This window comes from Hyla sarda, chromosome 1 (assembly GCF_029499605.1).
Source record: "Hyla sarda isolate aHylSar1 chromosome 1, aHylSar1.hap1, whole genome shotgun sequence".
Classification (NCBI taxonomy): Eukaryota; Metazoa; Chordata; class Amphibia; order Anura; family Hylidae; genus Hyla; species Hyla sarda.
This window is the reverse complement of record NC_079189.1, coordinates 602,519,748-602,542,361: the sequence shown is the minus strand read 5'-3', so window position 1 is coordinate 602,542,361 and position 22,614 is coordinate 602,519,748. Positions and strand designations below refer to the sequence as shown.

General features: G+C 44.3%; 1 protein-coding gene across 2 annotated transcripts in view; it reads right to left on the bottom strand.

Moving 5' to 3' along the window:
- LOC130296507 (oocyte zinc finger protein XlCOF6-like) overlaps window positions 1-18,871 on the bottom strand; it is a 33,552-nt gene extending 14,681 nt beyond the window's left edge. Inside the window, exons 1-3 of one of the 2 annotated variants that reach the window (XM_056548098.1) lie at window positions 18,276-18,871; window positions 18,125-18,192; window positions 5,664-6,177 (exon numbers count right to left, since the gene is read on the bottom strand). In XM_056548098.1, coding sequence (XP_056404073.1) covers window positions 5,664-6,177; window positions 18,125-18,192; window positions 18,276-18,363 — 670 coding nt within the window. In that variant the 5' untranslated portion in view covers window positions 18,364-18,871. The remainder of the gene's footprint in view (window positions 1-5,663; window positions 6,178-18,124; window positions 18,193-18,275) is intronic. The other variant, XM_056548107.1, reaches the window with a different exon arrangement.
- Window positions 18,872-22,614: the final 3,743 nt, after the last annotated feature.

The window sequence follows — 22,614 nt, the reverse complement described above, 5'->3', positions numbered from 1 at the left end:
GGTGTTGACCTGGGTGAGTGCTCCCCCTGTTCACCAACGGCGGCGCCGCGATACGATGCTGTTTGCTAGCTATGGCAGCCTGTGAGATCCGGCCTATCAGGTCATACTGTGCTGCAGTACAAATATATTGCAGCATAGTATAACCTGTAAAAAGTAAAAAAATAATTAAATAAAAAGTTCTTCAATAAAAGTCTAAAGTGTATTAAAAAAAGCCCCTTTCACAATAAAAGCCCTTTATTATCATAAAAAAAACAAAAAAACACACAAATCATTAGGTATTGCCACGTCTGTAATGACGTGTACTATAAAGCTAGAAAGTTAATTAGCCCGCACAGTAAACGCCATAAACATTTTTTTTTTTTAAAGCGCAAAATTTGCCAATTTTGGTCAACGTAGCAAAAAAATAAAAAAAAAAGGATCAAAAGCTAGCATGTATCGCAAAAATCAAACCATTAAAAAGTTCAGCTTGTCCCGCAAAAAATAAGCCCACGCTCAATGGCGTCAGATGAAAAGTAAAAAAGTTATGGGTGTCGGAACATGATAACACACAAAAAAAAAGTATTTTGCTCAGAAAAAGAAAAAAAAGAACATTAAAAGCCATATAAAATGGGTATCGCCATAATTGTACCGACCCACAGAATAAGTATAACATGACTTTTACCTCACAGTGAACACTATAAAAAAAATTATAAAAAGAAAAATGCCCAAAATTTTCCAGTTTTTCACAATATTTTGGAAGTTTTTCACAAAAAATGCTGCATGTGTCAACAAGAATGCTCCACTTACATAAAGTTCAATATGTCACGAAAAAATAAGTTATTACCATTTAACCCCTTAAGGACACATGACGTACTGGAACGTCACGTGTCCGCTCGCGATCTATAACGCGGGGCCACGACGTGGCACCGCGTCATAGCGGGTCGGGCTCGGCCTCTAACAACGGCCGGGACCTGTGGCTAATAGCGCGCGGCATTGATCGCTGTGCCGCGCGCTATTAACCCTTTAGACGCGGCGTTCAAAGTTGAACGCCGCATCTAAAGTGAAACTGAAACCATGCCGGTTAGCTCAGTGGGCTGTTCGGGATCGCCGCGGAGAAATCGCGGCATCCCGAACAGCTTACAGGACAGCGGGAGGGTCCCTACCTGCCTCCTCGCTGTCCGATCGCTGAATGACTGCTCAGTGCAAGAGATCCAGACATGAGCAGTCAAGCGGCAGAATCATCGATCACTGGTTTCCTATGAGAAACCATTGATCAATGTGAAAGATCAGTGTGTGCAGTGTTATAGGTCCCTATGGGATAACAATGATCAGTATAAGAGATCAGTGTGTGCAGTGTTATAGGTCCCTATGGGATAACAATGATCAGTATAAGAGATCAGCGTGTGCAGTGTTATACTGATCATTGTTATCCCATAGGGACCTATAACACTGCACACAATGATCTCTTATACTGATCATTGTTATCCCATAGGGACCTATAAGAGATCATTGTGTGCAGTGTTATAGGTCCCTATGGGATAACAATGATCAGTATAAGAGATCAGTGTGTGCAGTGTTATAGGTCCCTATGGGAGCTATAACACTGCAAAAAAAAAGTGAAAAAAAAGTGAATAAATATCATTTAACCCCTTCCCTATTAAAAGTTTTTCCCATAAAAAAAAAGTGTAAATAAAAATAAACATATATGGTATCGCCGCGTGCGGAAATGTCCAAATTATAAAAATATATCATTAATTAAACCGCTCGGTCAATGGCGTACGCGCAAAAAAATTCCAAAGTCCAAAATAGTGCATTTTTGGTCACTTTTCATATCATCAATAAGTCCTATCAATGCAAAAATGGTACCGTTAAAAACTTCAGATCACGGCGCAAAAAATGAGTCCTCATACCGCCCCATACACGGAAAAATAAAAAAGTTATAGGGGTCAGAGATGACAATTTTAAACGTACTAATTTTCCTGCATGAAGTTATGATTTTTTCCAGAAGTGCGACAAAATCAAACCTATATAAGTAGGGGATCATTTTAATCGTATGGACCTACAGAATAATGATAAGGTGTCATTTTTACCGAAAAATGTACTGCGTAGAAACGGAAGCCCCCAAAAGTTACAAAACTGCATTTTTTTTTCAATTTTGTCTCACAATGATTTTTTTTCCCGCTTCACGGTAGATTTTTGGGCAAAATGACTGACGTCATTACAAAGTAGAATTGGTGGCGCAAAAAATAAGCCATAATATGGATTTTTAGGTGCAAAATTGAAAGAGTTATGATTTTTTAAAGGCAAGGAGCAAAAAACGAAAAAGCAAAAACGGAAAAAACCCCGGTCCTTTAGGAGACACACGTCAAATTTTAAAAAAGAGCCTGGTCATTCAAGGTAAAAAATGGGTCTTTAACCCCTTAAGGACTCAGCCCATTTTGGCCTTAAGGACTCAGACAATTTAATTTTGACGTTTTCATTTTTTCCTCCTCGCCTTCTAAAAATCATAACTCTTTTATATTTTCATCCACAGACTAGTATGAGGGCTTGTTTTTTGCGCGACCAGTTGTCCTTTGTAATGACATCACTCATTAGATCATAAAATGTATGGCGCAACCAAAAAACACTATTTTTGTGGGGAAATTAAAACGAAAAACGCAATTTTGCTAATTTTGGAAGGTTTTGTTTTCACGCCGTACAATTTATGGTAAAAATGACATGTGTTCTTTATTCTGAGGGTCAATACGATTAAAATGATACCCATTATTACATACTTTTATATTATTGTTGCGCTTAAAAAAAATCACAAACTTTTTAACCAAATTAGTATGTTTATAATCCCTTTATTTTGATGACCTCTAACTTTTTTATTTTTCCGTATAAGTGGTGGTATGGGGGCTCATTTTTTGCACCATGATCTGTACTTTTTTTTTATACCACATTTGCATATAAAAAACTTTTAATACATTTTTTATAATTTTTTTTTTAATAAAATGTATTAAAAAAGTAGGAATTTTTGACTTTTTTTAGTTCACGCCGTTCACCGTACGGGATCATTAACATTTTATTTTAATAGTTCGGACATTTACGCACGCGGCGATACCAAATATGTCTATAAAAAATGTTTTTTACGCTTTTTGGGGGTAAAATAGGAAAAAACGGACGTTTTACTTTTTTATTGGGGGAGGGGATTTTTCACATTTTTTTTACATTTTTTTTTACACTTGAATAGTCCCCATAGAGGACTATTCATAGTAATACCATGATTGCTAATACTGATCTGTTCTATGTATAGGACATAGAACAGATCAGTATTATCGGTCATCTCCTGCTCTGGTCTGCTCGATCACAGACCAGAGCAGGAGACGCCGGGAGCCGCACGGAGGAAGGAGAGGGGACCTCCGTGCGGCGTTATGAATGATCGGATCCCCGCAGCAGCGCTGCGGGCGATCCGATCGTTCATTTAAATCGCGAACTGCCGCAGATGCCGGGATCTGTATTGATCCCGGCACCTGAGGGGTTAATGGCGGACGCCCGCGAGATCGCGGGCGTCGGCCATTGCCGGCGGGTCCCTGGCTGCGATCAGCAGCCGGGATCAGCCGCGCATGACACGGGCATCGCTCCGATGCCCGCGGTTATGCTTAGGACGTAAATGTACGTCCTGGTGCGTTAAGTACCACCTCACCAGGACGTACATTTACGTCCTGCGTCCTTAAGGGTTTAAAGGGGTACTCCGGTAGAAAACTTTTTCTTTTTTTTTAAATCAATTGGTGCCAGAAAGATAAACAGATTTGTAAATTACTTCTATTAAAAAATCCAGTACGTATTAGCGGCTGTATACTACAGAAGAAATTATTTTCTTTTTGAATTTCCTTTCTGTCTGACCACAGTGCTCTCTGCTGACACCTCTGTCCATGTCAGGAAATGTCCAGAACAGGAGCAAATCCCCATAGCAAACCTACGCTGCTCTGGACAGTTCCTAAAATGGACATAGGTGTCAGCAGAGAGCAATGTGGTTGTTACAGAAAAGAAATTAAAAAAGAAAGGAATTTTTTCTGTAGTATTCAGCCGCTAATAAGTACTGTAAGGATTAAGAATTTTTAAGAGAAGTAATTTACAAATCTGTTTAACTTTCTGGCACCAGTTGATTTGAAAAATAAAAATAAAAAAAAGTTCTCCACCGGAGTCCCCCTATAACGACTCAGCCCATTTTGGCTATAAGGACTCCTTTATTTTTACGTTTTCGTTTTTTCCTCCTCGCCTTCAAAAAAACTCTTTTATATTTTCATCCACAGACTAGTATGAGGGCTTGTTTTTTGCGCGACCAGTTGTCCGTTGTAATGCCATCACTCACTTTACCATAAAATGTATGGCGCAACCAAAAAAATACTATTTGTGTGGGGAAATTAAAAAGAAAACCGAAATTTAGCAAAATTTGGAAGGTTTCATTTTCACGCCGTACAATTTACGGTAAAAATGACGTGTTCTTTATTCTTTGGGTCAATACGATTAAAATGATACCCATTATAATATACTTTTCTATTACTGTTGCACTTAAAAAAACGCTAACTTTTTATTAATACCATTCTTGCTTAAATACAACTTTTAATAAATTTTTTTAATGAATTTTTTTGGGAATAAAATGTTATAAAAAAAAGCAGCAATTTTGGACTTTTTTTTTACGTTCACGCCGTTCACCGTACGATATTATTACCATTATATTTTAATAGGTCGGATATTTACGCACACGGCGATACCAAATATTTTATACAAAATTATTATTATTATTATTTTTTTTTTTTTTTTTACACTTTTTGAGTGTGAAATGGGGGAAATGGGACAATTTAAATTTTTATTGGGGGAGGGTTTTTTTTAATTTTATTTTTAATTTTGTTACTTTTACACTTTAATAGTCCCCATAGAGGACTATTTATAGCAATCATTTGATTGCTAATACTGTTCAGTGCTATGTATAGGGCATAGCACTGATCAGTATTATCGGTGATCTTCTGCTCTGGTCTGCTCGATCTCAGACCAGAGCAGAAGACCCATGGAAGGCAGCGGAGGTAGGTGAGGAGACCTCCGTCTGCCGTTCTGCATGATCGGATCTCCGTGGCAGCGCTGCGGGCGATCATCCATTTTAGTGACAGCAGCGCTGCAGATGCCGTGATCTGTATCGATCACAGCATCTGAGGGGTTAATGGGGGGCATCCGCGCGATCACGGATGTCGGCCATTACCGGCATGTCCCTGGCTGCTAGCAGCAGCATGTAGAGGACGTAAATGTACGTCCTGGTGCGTTAAGTACCACCTCACCAGGACGTACATTTATGTCCTATGTCGTTAAGGGGTTAAGTCTGTGGCTGTTGCTTATATTTCAACAATTTTTTTTATAGATAATAGCTCCTTAGTCCCAATATTGTAAAAATACATTTCCCTCCTCATGACTGACAGCAGAAGATGATTCTACAGCCATATTATAAGCTCACAGCATGTGTCATAGCCTATAACAGTGTCACAATTTTATCCAGATTTTATTCATATTTAGGTTAAATGGAGAATATATACAGAACAAAAAGTGACAGAACAGCCGTACACTAATTTTTAGATATTTTTGTTAATTCCCTGTGAAACTGACTGAATAAAATCAGTGACTATTCTCTGCATTTAGTGGTTACTGCTCACCTGGGTGGTTACCTGTATGAATGTCCTCCTTATACTGCTCCTTATTGCTCACATCTGTTTGTTCTTCTTCCTTTATGTCTGTAGCATTAATATAGATCAGATCTTTCCCTGTAGGAATGTCCTCCTTATACTGATCATCACCGCTCACATCTGTCTCTTCTTCTTCTTCCTTTATGTCTGTAGCATTAATACAGATCAGATCTTTCCCTGTAGGAATGTTCTCCTTATGCTGCTCATCACCGCTCACATCTGTCTCTTCTTCTTCATCCTTTATGTCTGTAGCATTAATACAGATCAGATCTTTCCCTGTAGGAATGTCCTCCTTATACTGCTCATCACTGCTCATATCTGTCTCTTCTTCTTCATCCTTCATGTCTGTAGCATTAATATAGATCAGATCTTTCCCTGTAGTAATGTCCACCTTATACTGCTCATCACCTCTCACATCTGTCTCTTCTTCTTCCTTTATGTCTGTAGCATTAACATAGATCAGATCTTTACCCTGATTCATAAACTGTGGCAGAAATATTGTAAAAGTCATCAGACAGTAGGAGAAGTCATGTAAAATGTTTTAGGGTTAAAAAGAGATTATTAAAGCGCAGCTGTCATTTTAGGTAACTTATAAGGATAAGCTGCCTTGTGTGTGTCCCCATAGCAAACCTCTCCTGCTCTGGACAGTTCCTGACATGGACAGAGGTGTCAGCAGAGAGCACTGTGGTCAGACAGAAAATAAATTCAAAGACATCCTGTGGAGCATACAGCAGCTGATAAGTACTGGTAGGGTTAAGATTTTTTTAATAGAAGCAATTTACAAATTTCTGAAGCCAGTTGATAAAAAAAAAAAAAATCCACTGGAGTACCCCTTTAAGCCTTGAGGAAAATTCAGTGGATTTGTACATGCTGTTCTACCCGACCATCTTAGGACTATATATATATATATATATATATATCTTAGGACTCCACTCTAGGGACCATTTGGCCTACCTGGGAAAGCAGCTACCCGCACAAGGACCACTCTCAGGGAGTGACCTTGTACCATCTAGGCTTTAGACATGGAGGAGCATTTAGTGAATTGATGTTTCTAGGGGACCGACCAGGAACATTGCAGTCTCTGTGTCTATGCCAGTGCTTCCCAACCAGGGTGCCTCCAGCTGTAGCAAAACTACAACTCCCAGCATGCTCGGGCAGCCGAAGGCTGTCCGGGCATGGTGGAAGTTGTAGTTTTGCAACAGCTGGAGGCACCCTGGTTGGGAAACACTGGTTTACATAGTCATGGCTGTAAATGTTGGCACCCCTGAAATTTTTCAAGAAAATGAAGTATTTCTCACAGAATAGGATTGCAGTAACACATGTTTTGCTTTACACATATTTATTCCCTTTGTGTGTATGGGAACTAAACCAAAAAAGGGAGGGAAAAAAGCAAATTGGACATAATGTCACCAAACTCCAAAAATGGTCTGGACAAAATTATTGTCACCCTTTCAAAATTGTGGATAAATAAGATTGTTTCAAGCATGTGATGCTCCTTTATACTCACCTGGGGCAAGTAACAGGTGTGGGCAATGTAAAAATCCCAACTGAAAGCAGATAAAAAGGAGAGAAGTTCACTTAGTCTTTACATTGTATGTCTGTATGTGCCATACTAAGCATGGACAACAGAAAGAGGAGAAGAGAACTGTCTGAGGACTTGAGAACCAAAATTCTGGAAGAATAGCAACAATCTCCAGGTTACGAGTCCATCTCCAGAGATCTAGATTTGCCTTTGTCCACAGTGCGCAACATTGTCAAGACGTTTGCAACCCATGGCGCTGTAGCTAATCTCCCTGGGCGTGGACGGAAGAGAAAAATTGATGAAAGGTGTCAACGCAGGATAGTCCGGATGGTGGATAAGCAGCCCCAAACAAGTTCCAAAGATATTCAAGCTGTACTGCAGGCTCAAGGAGCATCAGTGTCAGTGCGAACTATCCGTCAACATTAAAATGAAAAACTCTATGGCAGGAGACCCAGGAGGACCCCACTGATGACACAGAGACATAAAAAGCAAGACTACATTTTGCTAAAATGAACTTGAGTAACCAAAACGTTTTGTGGTAAAAGATAGAGCTTTTTGGTAAAGCACATCATTCTACTGTTTACCGAAGACAGAATGAGGACTACAAAGAAAAGAACACAGTACCTACAGTGAAATATGGTGGAGGTTCAATGATGTTTTGGGTTGTTTTGCTGCCTCTGGCACTGGGGGCCTTGAATGTGTACAAGACATCATGAAATCTGAGGATTACCAACGGATTTTGGGTCGCACTGTACAGCCCAGTGTCAGAAAGCTGTGTTTGTGTCCGAGATCTTGGGTCTTCCAGCAGTACAATGACCCCAAACATACGTCAAAAAGCCCCCAGAAATGGATGGAAACAAAGCGCTGGAGAGTTCTGAAGTGGCAGCAATGAGTCCAGATCTAAATCCCATTGAACACCTGTGGAGAGATCTTAAAATTGCTGTTGGGAAAAGGCGCCTTCCAATAAGACAGACCTGGAGCAGTTTGTAAAGGAAGAGTCCAACATTCCGGCTGAGAGGTGTAAGAAGCTTATTGATGGTTATAGGAAGCCACTGATTTCAGTTATTTTTTCCAAATGGTGTGCAACCAAATATTCCGTTAGGGGTGCCAATAATTTTGTCCAGACCATTTTTGGATTTTGGTGACATTATGTCCAATTTGCTTTTTTTCCTCCTTTTTTGGTTTAGTTCCAATACACACAAAGGGAATAAACATGTGTATAGTAAAACATGTGTTACTGCAATCCTTTTCTGTGAGAAATACTTAATTCAACAAATATCTGGCATGGGGTGCACTGGAGAATGATACAATTCTTCTCCCCAGGGCATAGGCTATGTGGTATGACTGGCGGTTGGAAAGTGGGGTGCCCCTGATGTTGGATATGTAGTGATTTAACCAGAGATGTGGAGAAATATCTCTTAAAGGGGTACTCCGGTGGAAAACATTTTTTTTTTTAATAAACTGGTGCCCGAAAGTTAAACAGATTTGTAAATTACTAATTTAAAAATCTTAATCCTCCCTGTACTTATCAGCTGCTTGATGTTCCACAGGAAGTTCTTTTCTTTTTGAATTTCTTTTCTGTCTGACCACAGTGCTCTCTGCTGACACTCTTTTTTATTATAAAAGTACAAAACTTTACAAAACTTTACAAAACAAGTTCATTTCACTGTAACAAAATTAACAAAACTGAACATAAAAACAAACTATCTGTCTCAAAATAACAACTTAAACCTTCCTAACCGGCCAGCCCAGATAAACCAAAAATAAATGAATAAATAAATCATTACCTACTATAGTCCAACACACACACACACCTAATGAACATAAATAAAGCTTTCCTCGCTGGGATCAAAAACTAAAAATATCCAAACTAGGAAACATAACCACACTGCCCCCCCCCCCCCCCAATAACAAAACAAAAATATGGCTAGCTGCCGTAACAAAAATAATCCAACTTGGATAACAAAATATATATATATCTCTTTATACATACATACATATATACACATACATATACATATATATATACATATACAGACTTACACATTCACTTTTTTTTTTTTTATCCTCCCCCTACACACACAAAAACTAATCCACACTGGGACACAAACATAATCACAAACATAAATATAGTGATATAGTATAGTAACTCTATACTATAATAACTGAAAACTGGGCCTTTCTCTCAAATTAATTATGACATCATACAAATAATTAAAAAAAAAAAAAATTATAATAAATAAAATACATTTTATACATAAAACCATACAGAATATACATAACAAACAACTCAATAAGACAGAAAAACAACCTATACTAAACTATCCCATCACCCACCACCCCCTCTGGACATGGGTCAGAGTCCATAGGTCACAGTTTTTATCCACAACTGACCCATACCAGACCCCCAAAATAGTACCCACCGCAACAGTCCAGTCCTGGGTACACACCACCACCACCCCCCATAAACCCCCCACCCAACCTAAAATACACCCCTACCCACCTAATGTAAACAGAACAATATATACAAAACAATATATACATATTCTACAACAAAGCAATATTAACAGTACAATACACCAAAACCACAAGGCCCAAGTTTGGTTGCCTGCAAGCCCTTTACAATCCATCCATAGAAAACAAAACAAAAGGCTAAGGTGACATGCATAGCCCCCCACCAGGAAGAAGGATGGCAATCCTGATAAAATGAAATTTAAATTCCTCTCCCTATCAACCTCTAACCCTATCACTATCCCTTCATGAAACTGACCCTATACTCACCCTAAGATTTATACACTATCCCTGGCCAAAATAAGGTACTTCACCTTAAGGGCCTAGTACCTAGGGCACATCAAAAGAAAACCCTCTCCACAGGAAAGAAGCCCTACTGGTACCAAGACTGCCATGCTCCAAAGACCTGATCTTCCCAAGGTCACCGGTGATATTCCTACAGACCTCCACCTCGGAGAGGATTTTCTGTTGGGTAGACACTAAACACCGTGCATTCCACGTGTAGTACCTAACCACTAAACTAACTAAGAATAAAGTGCCCCGGTCTCGGCCACCCAGGGACCTGAATGCCCCATAAGCCCACTCCGGATAGGTAAGGCCGGCAAGTTGACTCCAGCCGATGGAAGCGCCCACCCGGTTGTAAACCCCTATATTAAAGGGACAATGAAGCAGGAAGTGGTCCATGCTTTCCAGCGTGTCCCCGCACTCTTCTCGGGGACATCCCCGGTCATCAGAGTTCCTACACTTCAGGTTGTCCCTTACATATAGCTTCCCCTGAAAGCAGCGCCAGGCCAAGTTCCAAAACTTCTGGGGGATCCTTTTCATGTTTAAAAGATACAACCCCACCCTCAGATCCCGACCTGGGCAGTCCCTGAGCGCCAGAGGCTTCTGGAAGTGGGTCAACAGAACCCGTTTGTCAAGGAACTGCCTTGACTGGGTCCTGATCTCCCACACTCCCAGACCCCACCGACGTATTGCCTTCAGAGTCGGGGTAGCGTAAGCCGGAAGATATCCATGGGGCGTACGGAGGTCCTTCACTCGCCCTCCTCTCTCCCATTCCTGAAAGAAAGGCCGAAACCATTCCCTGCAGGAGAGTACCCACGGAGAAGCCCTCTCTGACCAGAGGTTTGAGATGTTAGCTTTCAAGAAGGTGTTCGTAATGAACACCACAGGGTTTACCATAGATAAACCCCCTAGTCTCCTCGTGCGGTACGTAACCTCCCTCTTGACTAGGTTCATCCTGTTCCCCCATAACAGTTGGAAAAACAGGCTGTAGATCCTAGTGTAGTAAGCCTCTGGCAAGATACATACGCTGCCCAGATAGATAAACAAGGGGAGCAGGTATGATTTGATCAGGTGTACCCTTTCCCTGAGGGTCATAGACCAACCCTTCCACTGGTCCACCTTCTGAGCGGCATCCTGGAGCTTACCATCCCAGTTTTTGGTGGGATAATCATCCTGGCCGAATGTGATGCCTAAGACTTTTGCTGATTCTTGGGGCCCTGAGAGGGTGTCCGGGAGATCAAACGTGGGATCCCCTCCTCCCAGCCAGAGACTCTCACATTTATCCCGGTTGATCTTAGACCCGGATGCCTCCGAGTAGCGGTCCACCTCCGACATCACCACATCGACCTCCTCTCTCGAGGAGACGAAAATAGTGACATCGTCAGCGTACGCCACTACTCTCTGGGTGACAGCCGGCTCCGCCAGACTCATCCCGACTCCCGCCAACGGCCCACAATCTACCCTCCGGACGAAGGGATCGATTGCGAACACGTATAAAAGCGGGCTCAAAGGACAACCCTGACGGACTCCGGATCCCACCTCAAAAGAGCGGCCAGACCACCCGTTCACCAGCGGGAAACTCTCTGCCCCTGCATACAAGATCTTAAGCCAATTAACAAAAGTACTCGGTAAGCCATATCTCAGGAGGACGGACCAGAGGTACTCGTGGTTCACCCGATCAAATGCTTTGGCCTGATCCAAGGACAGCAAGTACCCCTTCCAAAGACCTGCACTACTCCGCTCCACTGCCTCCCTGACACTAAGGACAGCACTTAAGGTGCTTCGGCCTGGAACAGAGCAGTGCTGGGCCCCCGAAAGGAGCCGGGGTGCAAACTCCACCAACCGATTAAACAGTATCTTAGCCAGAAGCTTCCTGTCCGTATTGAGAAGAGCTATGGGCCTCCAATTCTCAATACGGCTAGGATCTTTACCCTTTGACAGAAGAATCAGGGCTGACCTCCTCGTTGACTTCGGCAGAGTGCCCGAGGAGAGACACTCATTGAATACATCAGTCAAGAGGGGAGCTAAAGACTCCTTAAAGGTCCTGTACCACTCGGATGTTAAGCCATCCGGACCTGGCGACTTCTTGGGGGCGAGCCCCTCCATCGCCAGTCTCACTTCCTCTTCCCTGATTTCTTCTGCCAAAACATCAAGAGAAGGGTCTACCCCTGGCTCAGGAATGGTTTCAGGCAGGAAAGCCCACATCCTGTCTCGATCTAGATCCTTCCTCCCCAAGAGGTGTGAGTAGAAGGATCTGACGACCTCCAAGATCCCTGATCTGGACCGATTCAGAGATCCTGTACTATCAATCAGTCCTGAAATGACTTTACTACTCACTGACATCTTACAGTTTCTGTAAGGGTCGGGCGAGCGGTACTTCCCGAAATCCCTCTCAAAAACCAAAGATGCGTGCCTATCGTACTGACACCTCATCAGCAAGGAATTCACTCTGGAGATATCCTCCTGGCTACCTCCAGTCGAGACAAGGAGCTCGAGTTTCCTCCTCAGACCCTGATACAGGCGATACCTGTTCAGGGACCTGAGGCTCGAGAGCTGGCGGAAGAACCCCGCAACCCGCTTCTTGAATATCTCCCACCACTCTGACTTACTACTACAAAGGCCCAGTAAAGGTACCTGACTCTGAAGAAAATCCTCAAAGGACTGTCTTATCTCTGCTTCCTCCAGGAGGGACGAATTCAGCTTCCAATAACCTTTACCCATCCGGGGGGTCTCTGAAACATTCAGGGAAAACAAAATCATACAGTGATCGGAGAACTCCACCTCAACCACGGACACTGCGGAAGAGACGGCTTCCTCCTTTACATAAAACCTATCTATCCTAGACCTGCGACTACCTTGATGATAGGTGAAACCCGCGTGGCCCGAGGGGCTCCGGATGTGGGCGTCCTCTAGGCGAGCTTCTCTAGTTATGCTAATCAGTGCCACACTATCACAAGTCAGCGGACTATTGGAGCCTCTCCTATCTTGGGACCTCGTGACATTATTGAAGTCCCCTCCAAAGATCACTTGCCGACTTGTAAAAAGAAAGGGCTTAATCCTCATAAAGAGATCTTTACGGCCCCGCTTACTTTGCGGGGCGTAGATGTTAATGAGCCGAAGCTCTTGTCCCTTCATGAAGACATCTAAGATCAGGCACCTCCCCATTTCTAATTCAATAACCCGTCGGCATTCAACAGGAGCGGTAAAAAGGACTGCCACCCCACTATACGGCTCAGCCGCAAGAGACCAGTGGGAGGGACCGCGCCTCCACTCTCTCCTGGCTTTTACCAGAGAGGCTAGATCTGACAACCTGGTCTCCTGTAAAAAGAAAATGTCGGCTTCAACATGGCCGAGAAAATCAAAGGCTGCGAATCTAGCCGTATCTGACTTTATGCTGGCACAGTTAATAGATGCCAGCGTCAATGGGGTGAGTGCCGCCATACAGGGTGATTAAATTAGACGGCCACACCCTTTACTTTTTCTTTCCCTTCTTTTTAGCCCCCTCATCCCCCGAAGAAGATGAGAGGGCCGGACCACTCTTAGTTCTTTTTTTTGATTCAGTTTGGTCCATTTGATCCCCGTCTACGTCTGGCCCTGGTCTAGCCCTGCCCTCCAAGGAAGGAGCCTTAATAGGACAGGGCCCAGTTCCCCCCAGAGGCTCCTTCTCCCTAGGCACCCCGCCCTCACCTTCCCCCTCCAAGGAGGGGGAGGAGATGGTATCGAGGACGAGGTAACGGTTTGACAGGTCAATCAGAGGGGGGGCAATCAGGCTTCCGTTTTGGACCTGGCCCGTAGTACAGGGAACAGAGGGCTCTGACCTCTTCTTTCTCCCTTTCCTTTTGCCCTTGTCTTTCTTTTTAGGACTCTCTCCACTCTCCTCATCCACACTTTCATAGTGGGAGGAATCAGAAGTGTCGGCCATATTGCCCTCCTCTTTGCGCAGCCTCCTGACCTCCTCATCCAGCACGTCCTCCTCCAGGGCTTCAGTGGTTACAGGGCCAGCTTCAGGAGCAGGGGCCGGAGCTACCCCCGCCACCTGGGCACTCTCCAGCTCCCTACTCCTCCGATTTTCCTCCCGCCTTAGTTTGGCGGGGCCTTTTTCCTCCTCACTAGCCCTGTTGCGCCCCCATCCCTGCCCGTGCCCTCCCCAGCTGAGGCAACTTCACAGCTCTCCTCAGCCGGAGCGGCCGCTGCACGGGCGAAGGCGCTAGGACAACGGCTGAAAGGGTGTCCGAGGACACCACACAGGTGGCACCGGATCTGCCTACAGGATGCGGCCAGATGACCCACCCCACCACACAAAGCGCAGACTAAGGTGGGTGGGGCTGCCACACCTGTGACAGACCTTAGGCTGCCCCTGGTAGAAGACCTGGATCCTATCACGTCCAAGGAAGGCGGCTGACGGAATATGGGCAACTGTACTCCCTGAACGCTTGAGTTTGACGGAAAACGTCCAGGCCCCGGACCAGATCCCGTGCTCATCTAAGTTTTTCTTGGGCATGTCCGCACATACCCATACCGACCAAGCCAGGTCATGATGTCATAACAAGAAAGCGACTCGTTACGGGTCAAAACGGTCACTTTCTTGACAGAGTTCTGACGGGAAATCGCCTTTACGGCGAAATCCCGCCAGCCGGGCTCGTTCTTCGCCACTTCGTAGTTCGACCAGAAGAGTTCAAGACCCTCTGGCCGAACGAAACTGACGTCAAACTCAGACGAACCATAGGGGTGAATCAGGGCAAAGATGTCACTCGCCCTGAATTCCATCTGAAGGAGGAGCTCAACCACTTTTGCACGAGGTGGGCACGCATCCTCGCCCCTCCAAATCAGACGGACCACATTCCTACGGTTATTGTCCTGCCCGGGTGTCGGGAGGGACCAGACCACCTCCCTATTTCTCTCTCGAAAAGCCCCCAAACCATGCCTCTCTATCCAGAAAGACAGGTCGACCTCACCCCTCCCCTCTACCTGGATCGACCTGTCACCCCTGCATAGAGCCTCCAGGAGGCGCTGTTGCAAGAGGCCTCCAGAGCCAGACGGAGACGGGGACCCCCCTGAACCCCTGACAGCGACATTGGCATAGCTCCTAGGAGCAGTCACTACCGGGGGGGCAGCCGGACCAGACCCAGACCCACTTACAACACCATTCACACCACTACTCTCACCATCTTTCTTCCCATCCATACCACTACTACTCCCACTATCATTCACTCCACTAACTCTCCCACATACACTCCTCTCATCCACGACACTTCCACACTCAGCATTCTCACATCCAGCACTCTTATCCTGACTAAGTTTCTGGGCTGGCTGGGACTTGTAGTGTTGCAGGTTTTATTACACTCTTTTTCTGGCTTAGCTGCCGTGGTCGATGCTGATAGTTTTTTCTCCATAGCTGAAGTCACTTCCGGAGTCTGGGGCTGCCCCTCCGGGCGCACCCCAGCTCCTCCCACAGTGCCAGCACCTACTTTTCCCGACCGCACGGGTTCTGTGGATGATGCCGGCGCCCGGACACTCCCCCCCCTCACAGAGGAGTGCCCCGCAGCACCCACAGAATACACAGTACTCGGAGAACCGCCCCCCGAGCACACAGACCTACCACTTTCCTCCACCGGCACCCGGACACTCCCCCCCCTCACAGGGGAGTGCCCCGCAGCGCCCACAGAATACACAGTACTCGGAGAACCGCCCCCCGAGCACACAGACCTACCACTTTCCTCCACCGGCACCCGGACACTCCCCCCCCTCACAGGGGAGTGCCCCGCAGCGCCGGTAATGCCCATAGCACTCGGGGAACCGCCCCCCAAGCACACGGCAGCATAGCTTGCCTCGCCACTGCCCACCATGAGCCCATCCTGCCCCTCCCTACCGGCAAGATGGGTGGGCTTCACATCTATTGCGCCCTCTGCCTTTGCTGACGCCATGCTGTATCCCCCCATGCTGGCTCTGTTCCACCACAGAAACAGGGTCTGGCAGTCTGGGGGGCTCAGCAGCCTGAACCAGCTTTGCAGCTGGCCCAGACTGCTGGAAAGGAACAAATACATATTGTACAGATTCTTGGGTCTTTTGCTTCTTAGCTTTCCTCTTCACTGCCACATCATCACATAAATCATTCCCAAAAGTAACATTCTGGAGGTGGGCTGGGGACTCCTGCATGACTATAGCCCTCAATAAGCCCCCAGCCTCACTCTCCACATCATCCTCCTCGCTGTCACTGGAAGGAAGCGCCACCTGGGCCCGTTCAATGTAGCTGTCCTGGGTGGTCTGGGTGTCACAGGGAACAGGCACAGCAAGTCCCTCCACCCTCTCCTCCTCCTCATCACCACCATCCTCACTTTCTTTACCGCCACTACTCTCCCTATCATCCACCTCCACCTTACCTGGGGATTTCATGGCGGTAAACCGGTCTCCATTCACCAGTTTTTCCCGGAAAAGACCGCTCCCATCCAGGATCTCGGCTCTCCTCTCCTCCAGCTTTTCTATCTCAGCCTTCAGGGCTGTGATTTTTTTCCTCAGCTCTGGCTTGTTCCTCCTGGACCCAGAGTTTGCCAGATTCTGAGTCCCGCGCAGGTCTTCTCTGGCAAATCTTAGCTCCTTACCACACCGCTCAAACTCTGAAAAGCGTGCTGTCATGCGGGAACAGAAGGTCTCGCTGGATTCCTTGGGCCCTCTTTCTGCCCACATCTCAATGGTCTTCCTCCTCGCCTTCTTTCCACCAGATCTCTGGCTGGCAACCGTTGCCGGAGGAGCAGAGCCTGCATTGCTGCAGACTCTGCTAGATCTTCTTCCTCCGGCCGGAACATTGGCTGTTGCAGTTATCTCTCCACTCCACGCCAGCCTGGAAGAACGAGGAGTGGAGGCCCGAGACTCCATGCAGGGAGGCTCTCCTGAGGAGCCTGCCACGCTCCTGGGAAAGGCTGATGTAACACCTGCTGCTTTGCCTCTGGAAGTCTGGAGGAGCTCAGAAAGGGACACACCCGCTCGCTGCACACACTGAACTTCTCTGGACTACTGGAAGTGCTCTCTGCTGACACCTCTGTCCATGTCAGGAACTGTCCAGAGCAGGAGAGGTTTGCTATGGGGATTTGCTCCTACCCTGGACAGTTCCTAAAATGCACAGAGGTGTCAGCAGAGAGCACTGTGGTCAGACAGAAAGGGAATCCAAAGAGAAAAGAACTTTCTGTGGATCAAACAGCAGCTGATAAGTACTGGAAGGATTAAGATTTGAAATAGAAGTAATTTACAAATTTGTTTAACTTTCCGGCACAAATTGAATAAAAAAATTAAAAAAAAAAATAGTTTTCCACCGGAATACACCTTTAAAATGATACAGTTCAATAGCTACAAAAAGGAGGTATCTATTTTGAAAAGTATGTAACAGAATGTATGTGGGTCTTAGACAGTTTTATATTTCTCTAGCCTGAGATGTAGATATTAAAGGGGTACTCCGGTGAAAACCTTTTTTCTTTTAAATCAACTGGTGCCAGAAAGTTAAACATATTTGTAAAATTACTTCTATTAAAAAATCCTAATCCTTCCAGTACTTATTAGCTGCTGAATGCTACAGAGGAAATTCCTTTCTTTTTGGAACACTGATGACATCACGAGCACAGTGCTCTCTGCTGACATCTCTGTCCATTTTAGTAACCATTCATAGCAGATGTATGCTAAGGGCAGCATGGTGGCTCAGTGGTTAGCACTGCTGCCTTATAGTGCTGGGGACTTGGGTTCAAATCCCACTAAGGACAACAATAAATAAAGCGTTATTATTATAATAACGTCAGCAGAGAGAACTGTGCTCGTGATGTCATCAGAGAGCATTCCAAAAAGAAAATAATTTCCTCTGTAGTATTCAGCAGCTAATAAGTACAGGTGTCGAGATAAATTTATGATGTGATAGCTACAATGTCTCTAGGCCCAGCCTGAAGCCCTAACAGGTCCTAAACATGATATGAGAAACTTGTAGAAAATTCACCAAAAAATTATGTAATGTCGGCGCTAATCCTGTCATCTCCACCACAAGTATAAAGCATATAATACTGTAGGATAAAACAAGACTGAACACAAGAGCTTCACAGCCCTTCTACAGATCATAGGGAATATCTCCATCTACCTGATCCTGATCCTGTGGAAGAAGAGGACGGGGACACCTCTCTGCTGCTGTTCTCTTACTGGATCTGACTGTAGGGAACACATACAGAGACTGAATTCATTCTTTACATACAAATAATGAGAGGACGTGTGTATATAGTCATGTCTATTACCTGCTGATGTGAGGGGCTGCTGATCCTCCATCATCACCTGATCCTTGTACTGATCCTTGTGTCCTTCTACATACTCCCACTCCTCCATGGAGAAATACACCGCCACGTCCTGACACCTTATAGGAACCTGGAGAGACCTCAGCACTGTTCTCTATATAAGGAATGTTACTTTATATTAGTTACATCCATTGGGACACAGACAGGCAGGTACAGACAGTGGAGAGCAACAGCTGGAGGCACCCTGGTTGGGAAACACTGATCTAAATACACTGATATATACTCAGGGGACTAATAGGGAATCTCTGCTGCCAAAAAACAAGTCCTCATATGGGTCTGTAAGAGGGAAACTAAAAGCGTCATTAGAGGGCGAGGAGGAAACAAAATGTACATACACCGAGTCATTAAAGGGTTAATGGTAACAATGGAGGAATCGCTGCTGTTTACATCCACAAATACAAAGTAAATAAAAGTTCTTCAATAATTTCTATGTCCCCCGTAATGACGTCACCGAGAACTGCGACTCCTCCTGATGACATCACAATCCTCATATATATATATATATATACACTACATACCTCCACCGCAGACTGTACAGAGCCGTGTACTTACCCTGTGCTTACACCACCTGCCATGATGTCACAGTCATGTGATCAGTCACATGGAGAAAGAGGAGGAGGAGTCACATGATCAGGGGCTGCTGCTCTAGGCTCATCTGCTCAGTGTATGCAGGACTCTGCTGTGCTGGTTGTGATCGCTGCTGGATGAGCTGAAGTTATGTGTATGCAGCAGAGCTGTGTGTGTGTGATGTGCGTGGTGCAGAGCTGTGTATGTGTGTGTTATATATGTCTGCAGCAGAGCTGTGTGTAATGTGCATGTAGCTGAGCTGTATGTGTACACAGTAGAGCTGTATATGTGTAATGTACATGTAGCTGAGCTGTATGTGTACACAGTAGAGCTGTATATGTGTAATGTGCATGTAGCTGAGCTGTGTGTGTACACAGTAGAGCTGTATATGTGTAATGTGCATGTAGCTGAGCTGTATGTGTACACAGTAGAGCTGTATATGTGTAATGTGCATGTAGCTGAGCTGTATGTGTACACAGTAGAGCTGTATATGTGTAATGTACATGTAGCTGAGCTGTATGTGTACACAGTAGTGCTGTATATGTGTAATGTACATGTAGCTGAGCTGTATGTGTACACAGTAGAGCTGTATATGTGTAATGTGCATGTAGCTGTGCTGTATGTGTACACAGTAGAGCTGTATATGTGTAATGTACATGTAGCTGAGCTGTATGTGTACACAGTAGAGCTGTATATGTGTAATGTGCATGTAGCTGAGCTGTATGTGTACACAGTAGAGCTGTATATGTGTAATGTGCATGTAGCTGAGCTGTATGTGTACACAGTAGAGCTGTATATGTGTAATGTACATGTAGCTGAGCTGTATGTGTACACAGTAGAGCTGTATATGTGTAATGTACATGTAGCTGAGCTGTATGTGTACACAGTAGAGCTGTATATGTGTAATGTACATGTAGCTGAGCTGTATGTGTACACAGTAGAGCTGTATATGTGTAATGTGCATGTAGCTGAACTGTATGTGTACACAGTAGTGCTGTATATGTGTAATGTGCATGTAGCTGAGCTGTATGTGTACACAGTAGAGCTGTATATGTGTAATGTACATGTAGCTGAGCTGTATGTGTACACAGTAGAGCTGTATATGTGTAATGTGCATGTAGCTGAGCTGTATGTGTACACAGTAGAGCTGTATATGTGTAATGTACATGTAGCTGAGCTGTATGTGTACACAGTAGAGCTGTATATGTGTAATGTACATGTAGCTGAGCTGTATGTGTACACAGTAGTGCAGTATATGTGTAATGTACATGTAGCTGAGCTGTATGTGTACACAGTAGAGCTGTATATGTGTAATGTACATGTAGCTGAGCTGTATGTGTACACAGTAGAGCTGTATATGTGTAATGTGCATGTAGCTGAGCTGTATGTGTACACAGTAGAGCTGTATATGTGTAATGTACATGTAGCTGAGCTGTATGTGTACACAGTAGAGCTGTATATGTGTAATGTACATGTAGCTGAGCTGTATGTGTACACAGTAGTGCTGTATATGTGTAATGTGCATGTAGCTGAGCTGTATGTGTACACAGTAGAGCTGTATATGTGTAATGTGCATGTAGCTGAGCTGTATGTGTACACAGTAGTGCTGTATATGTGTAATGTACATGTAGCTGAGCTGTATGTGTACACAGTAGTGCTGTATATGTGTAATGTACATGTAGCTGAGCTGTATGTGTAATGTGCATGTAGCTGAGCTGTATGTGTAATGTACATGTAGCTGAGCTGTATGTGTACACAGTAGAGCTGTATATGTGTAATGTGCATGTAGCTGAGCTGTGTGTGTACACAGTAGAGCTGTATATGTGTAATGTGCATGTAGCTGAGCTGTATGTGTACACAGTAGAGCTGTATATGTGTAATGTGCATGTAGCTGAGCTGTATGTGTACACAGTAGAGCTGTATATGTGTAATGTGCATGTAGCTGAGCTGTATGTGTACACAGTAGGGCTGTATATGTGTAATGTGCATGTAGCTGAGCTGTATGTGTACACAGTAGAGCTGTATATGTGTAATGTGCATGTAGCTGAGCTGTATGTGTACACAGTAGAGCTGTATATGTGTAATGTACATGTAGCTGAGCTGTATGTGTACACAGTAGAGCTGTATATGTGTAATGTGCATGTAGCTGAGCTGTATGTGTACACAGTAGAGCTGTATATGTGTAATGTACATGTAGCTGAGCTGTATGTGTACACAGTAGAGCTGTATATGTGTAATGTACATGTAGCTGAGCTGTATGTGTACACAGTAGAGCTGTATATGTGTAATGTACATGTAGCTGAGCTGTATGTGTACACAGTAGAGCTGTATATGTGTAATGTGCATGTAGCTGAGCTGTATGTGTACACAGTAGTGCTGTATATGTGTAATGTGCATGTAGCTGAGCTGTATGTGTACACAGTAGAGCTGTATATGTGTAATGTACATGTAGCTGAGCTGTATGTGTACACAGTAGAGCTGTATATGTGTAATGTGCATGTAGCTGAGCTGTATGTGTACACAGTAGAGCTGTATATGTGTAATGTACATGTAGCTGAGCTGTATGTGTACACAGTAGAGCTGTATATGTGTAATGTACATGTAGCTGAGCTGTATGTGTACACAGTAGTGCAGTATATGTGTAATGTACATGTAGCTGAGCTGTATGTGTACACAGTAGAGCTGTATATGTGTAATGTACATGTAGCTGAGCTGTATGTGTACACAGTAGAGCTGTATATGTGTAATGTGCATGTAGCTGAGCTGTATGTGTACACAGTAGAGCTGTATATGTGTAATGTACATGTAGCTGAGCTGTATGTGTACACAGTAGAGCTGTATATGTGTAATGTACATGTAGCTGAGCTGTATGTGTACACAGTAGTGCTGTATATGTGTAATGTGCATGTAGCTGAGCTGTATGTGTACACAGTAGAGCTGTATATGTGTAATGTGCATGTAGATGAGCTGTATGTGTACACAGTAGTGCTGTATATGTGTAATGTACATGTAGCTGAGCTGTATGTGTACACAGTAGTGCTGTATATGTGTAATGTACATGTAGCTGAGCTGTATGTGTAATGTGCATGTAGCTGAGCTGTATGTGTAATGTACATGTAGCTGAGCTGTATGTGTACCCAGTAGAGCTGTATATGTGTAATGTGCATGTAGCTGAGCTGTGTGTGTACACAGTAGAGCTGTATATGTGTAATGTACATGTAGCTGAGCTGTATGTGTACACAGTAGAGCTGTATATGTGTAATGTGCATGTAGCTGAGCTGTATGTATACACAGTAGGGCTGTATATGTGTAATGTGCATGTAGCTGAGCTGTATGTGTACACAGTAGGGCTGTATATGTGTAATGTGCATGTATATGTGTAATGTGCATGTAGCTGAGCTGTATGTGTACACAGTAGAGCTGTATATGTGTAATGTACATGTAGCTGAGCTGTATGTGTACACAGTAGAGCTGTATATGTGTAATGTACATGTAGCTGAGCTGTATGTGTACACAGTAGTGCTGTATATGTGTTATGTACATGTAGCTGAGCTGTATGTGTACACAGTAGAGCTGTATATGTGTAATGTGCATGTAGCTGAGCTGTGTGTGTACACAGTAGAGCTGTATATGTGTAATGTGCATGTAGCTGAGCTGTGTGTGTACACAGTAGAGCTGTATATGTGTAATGTGCATGTAGCTGAGCTGTGTGTGT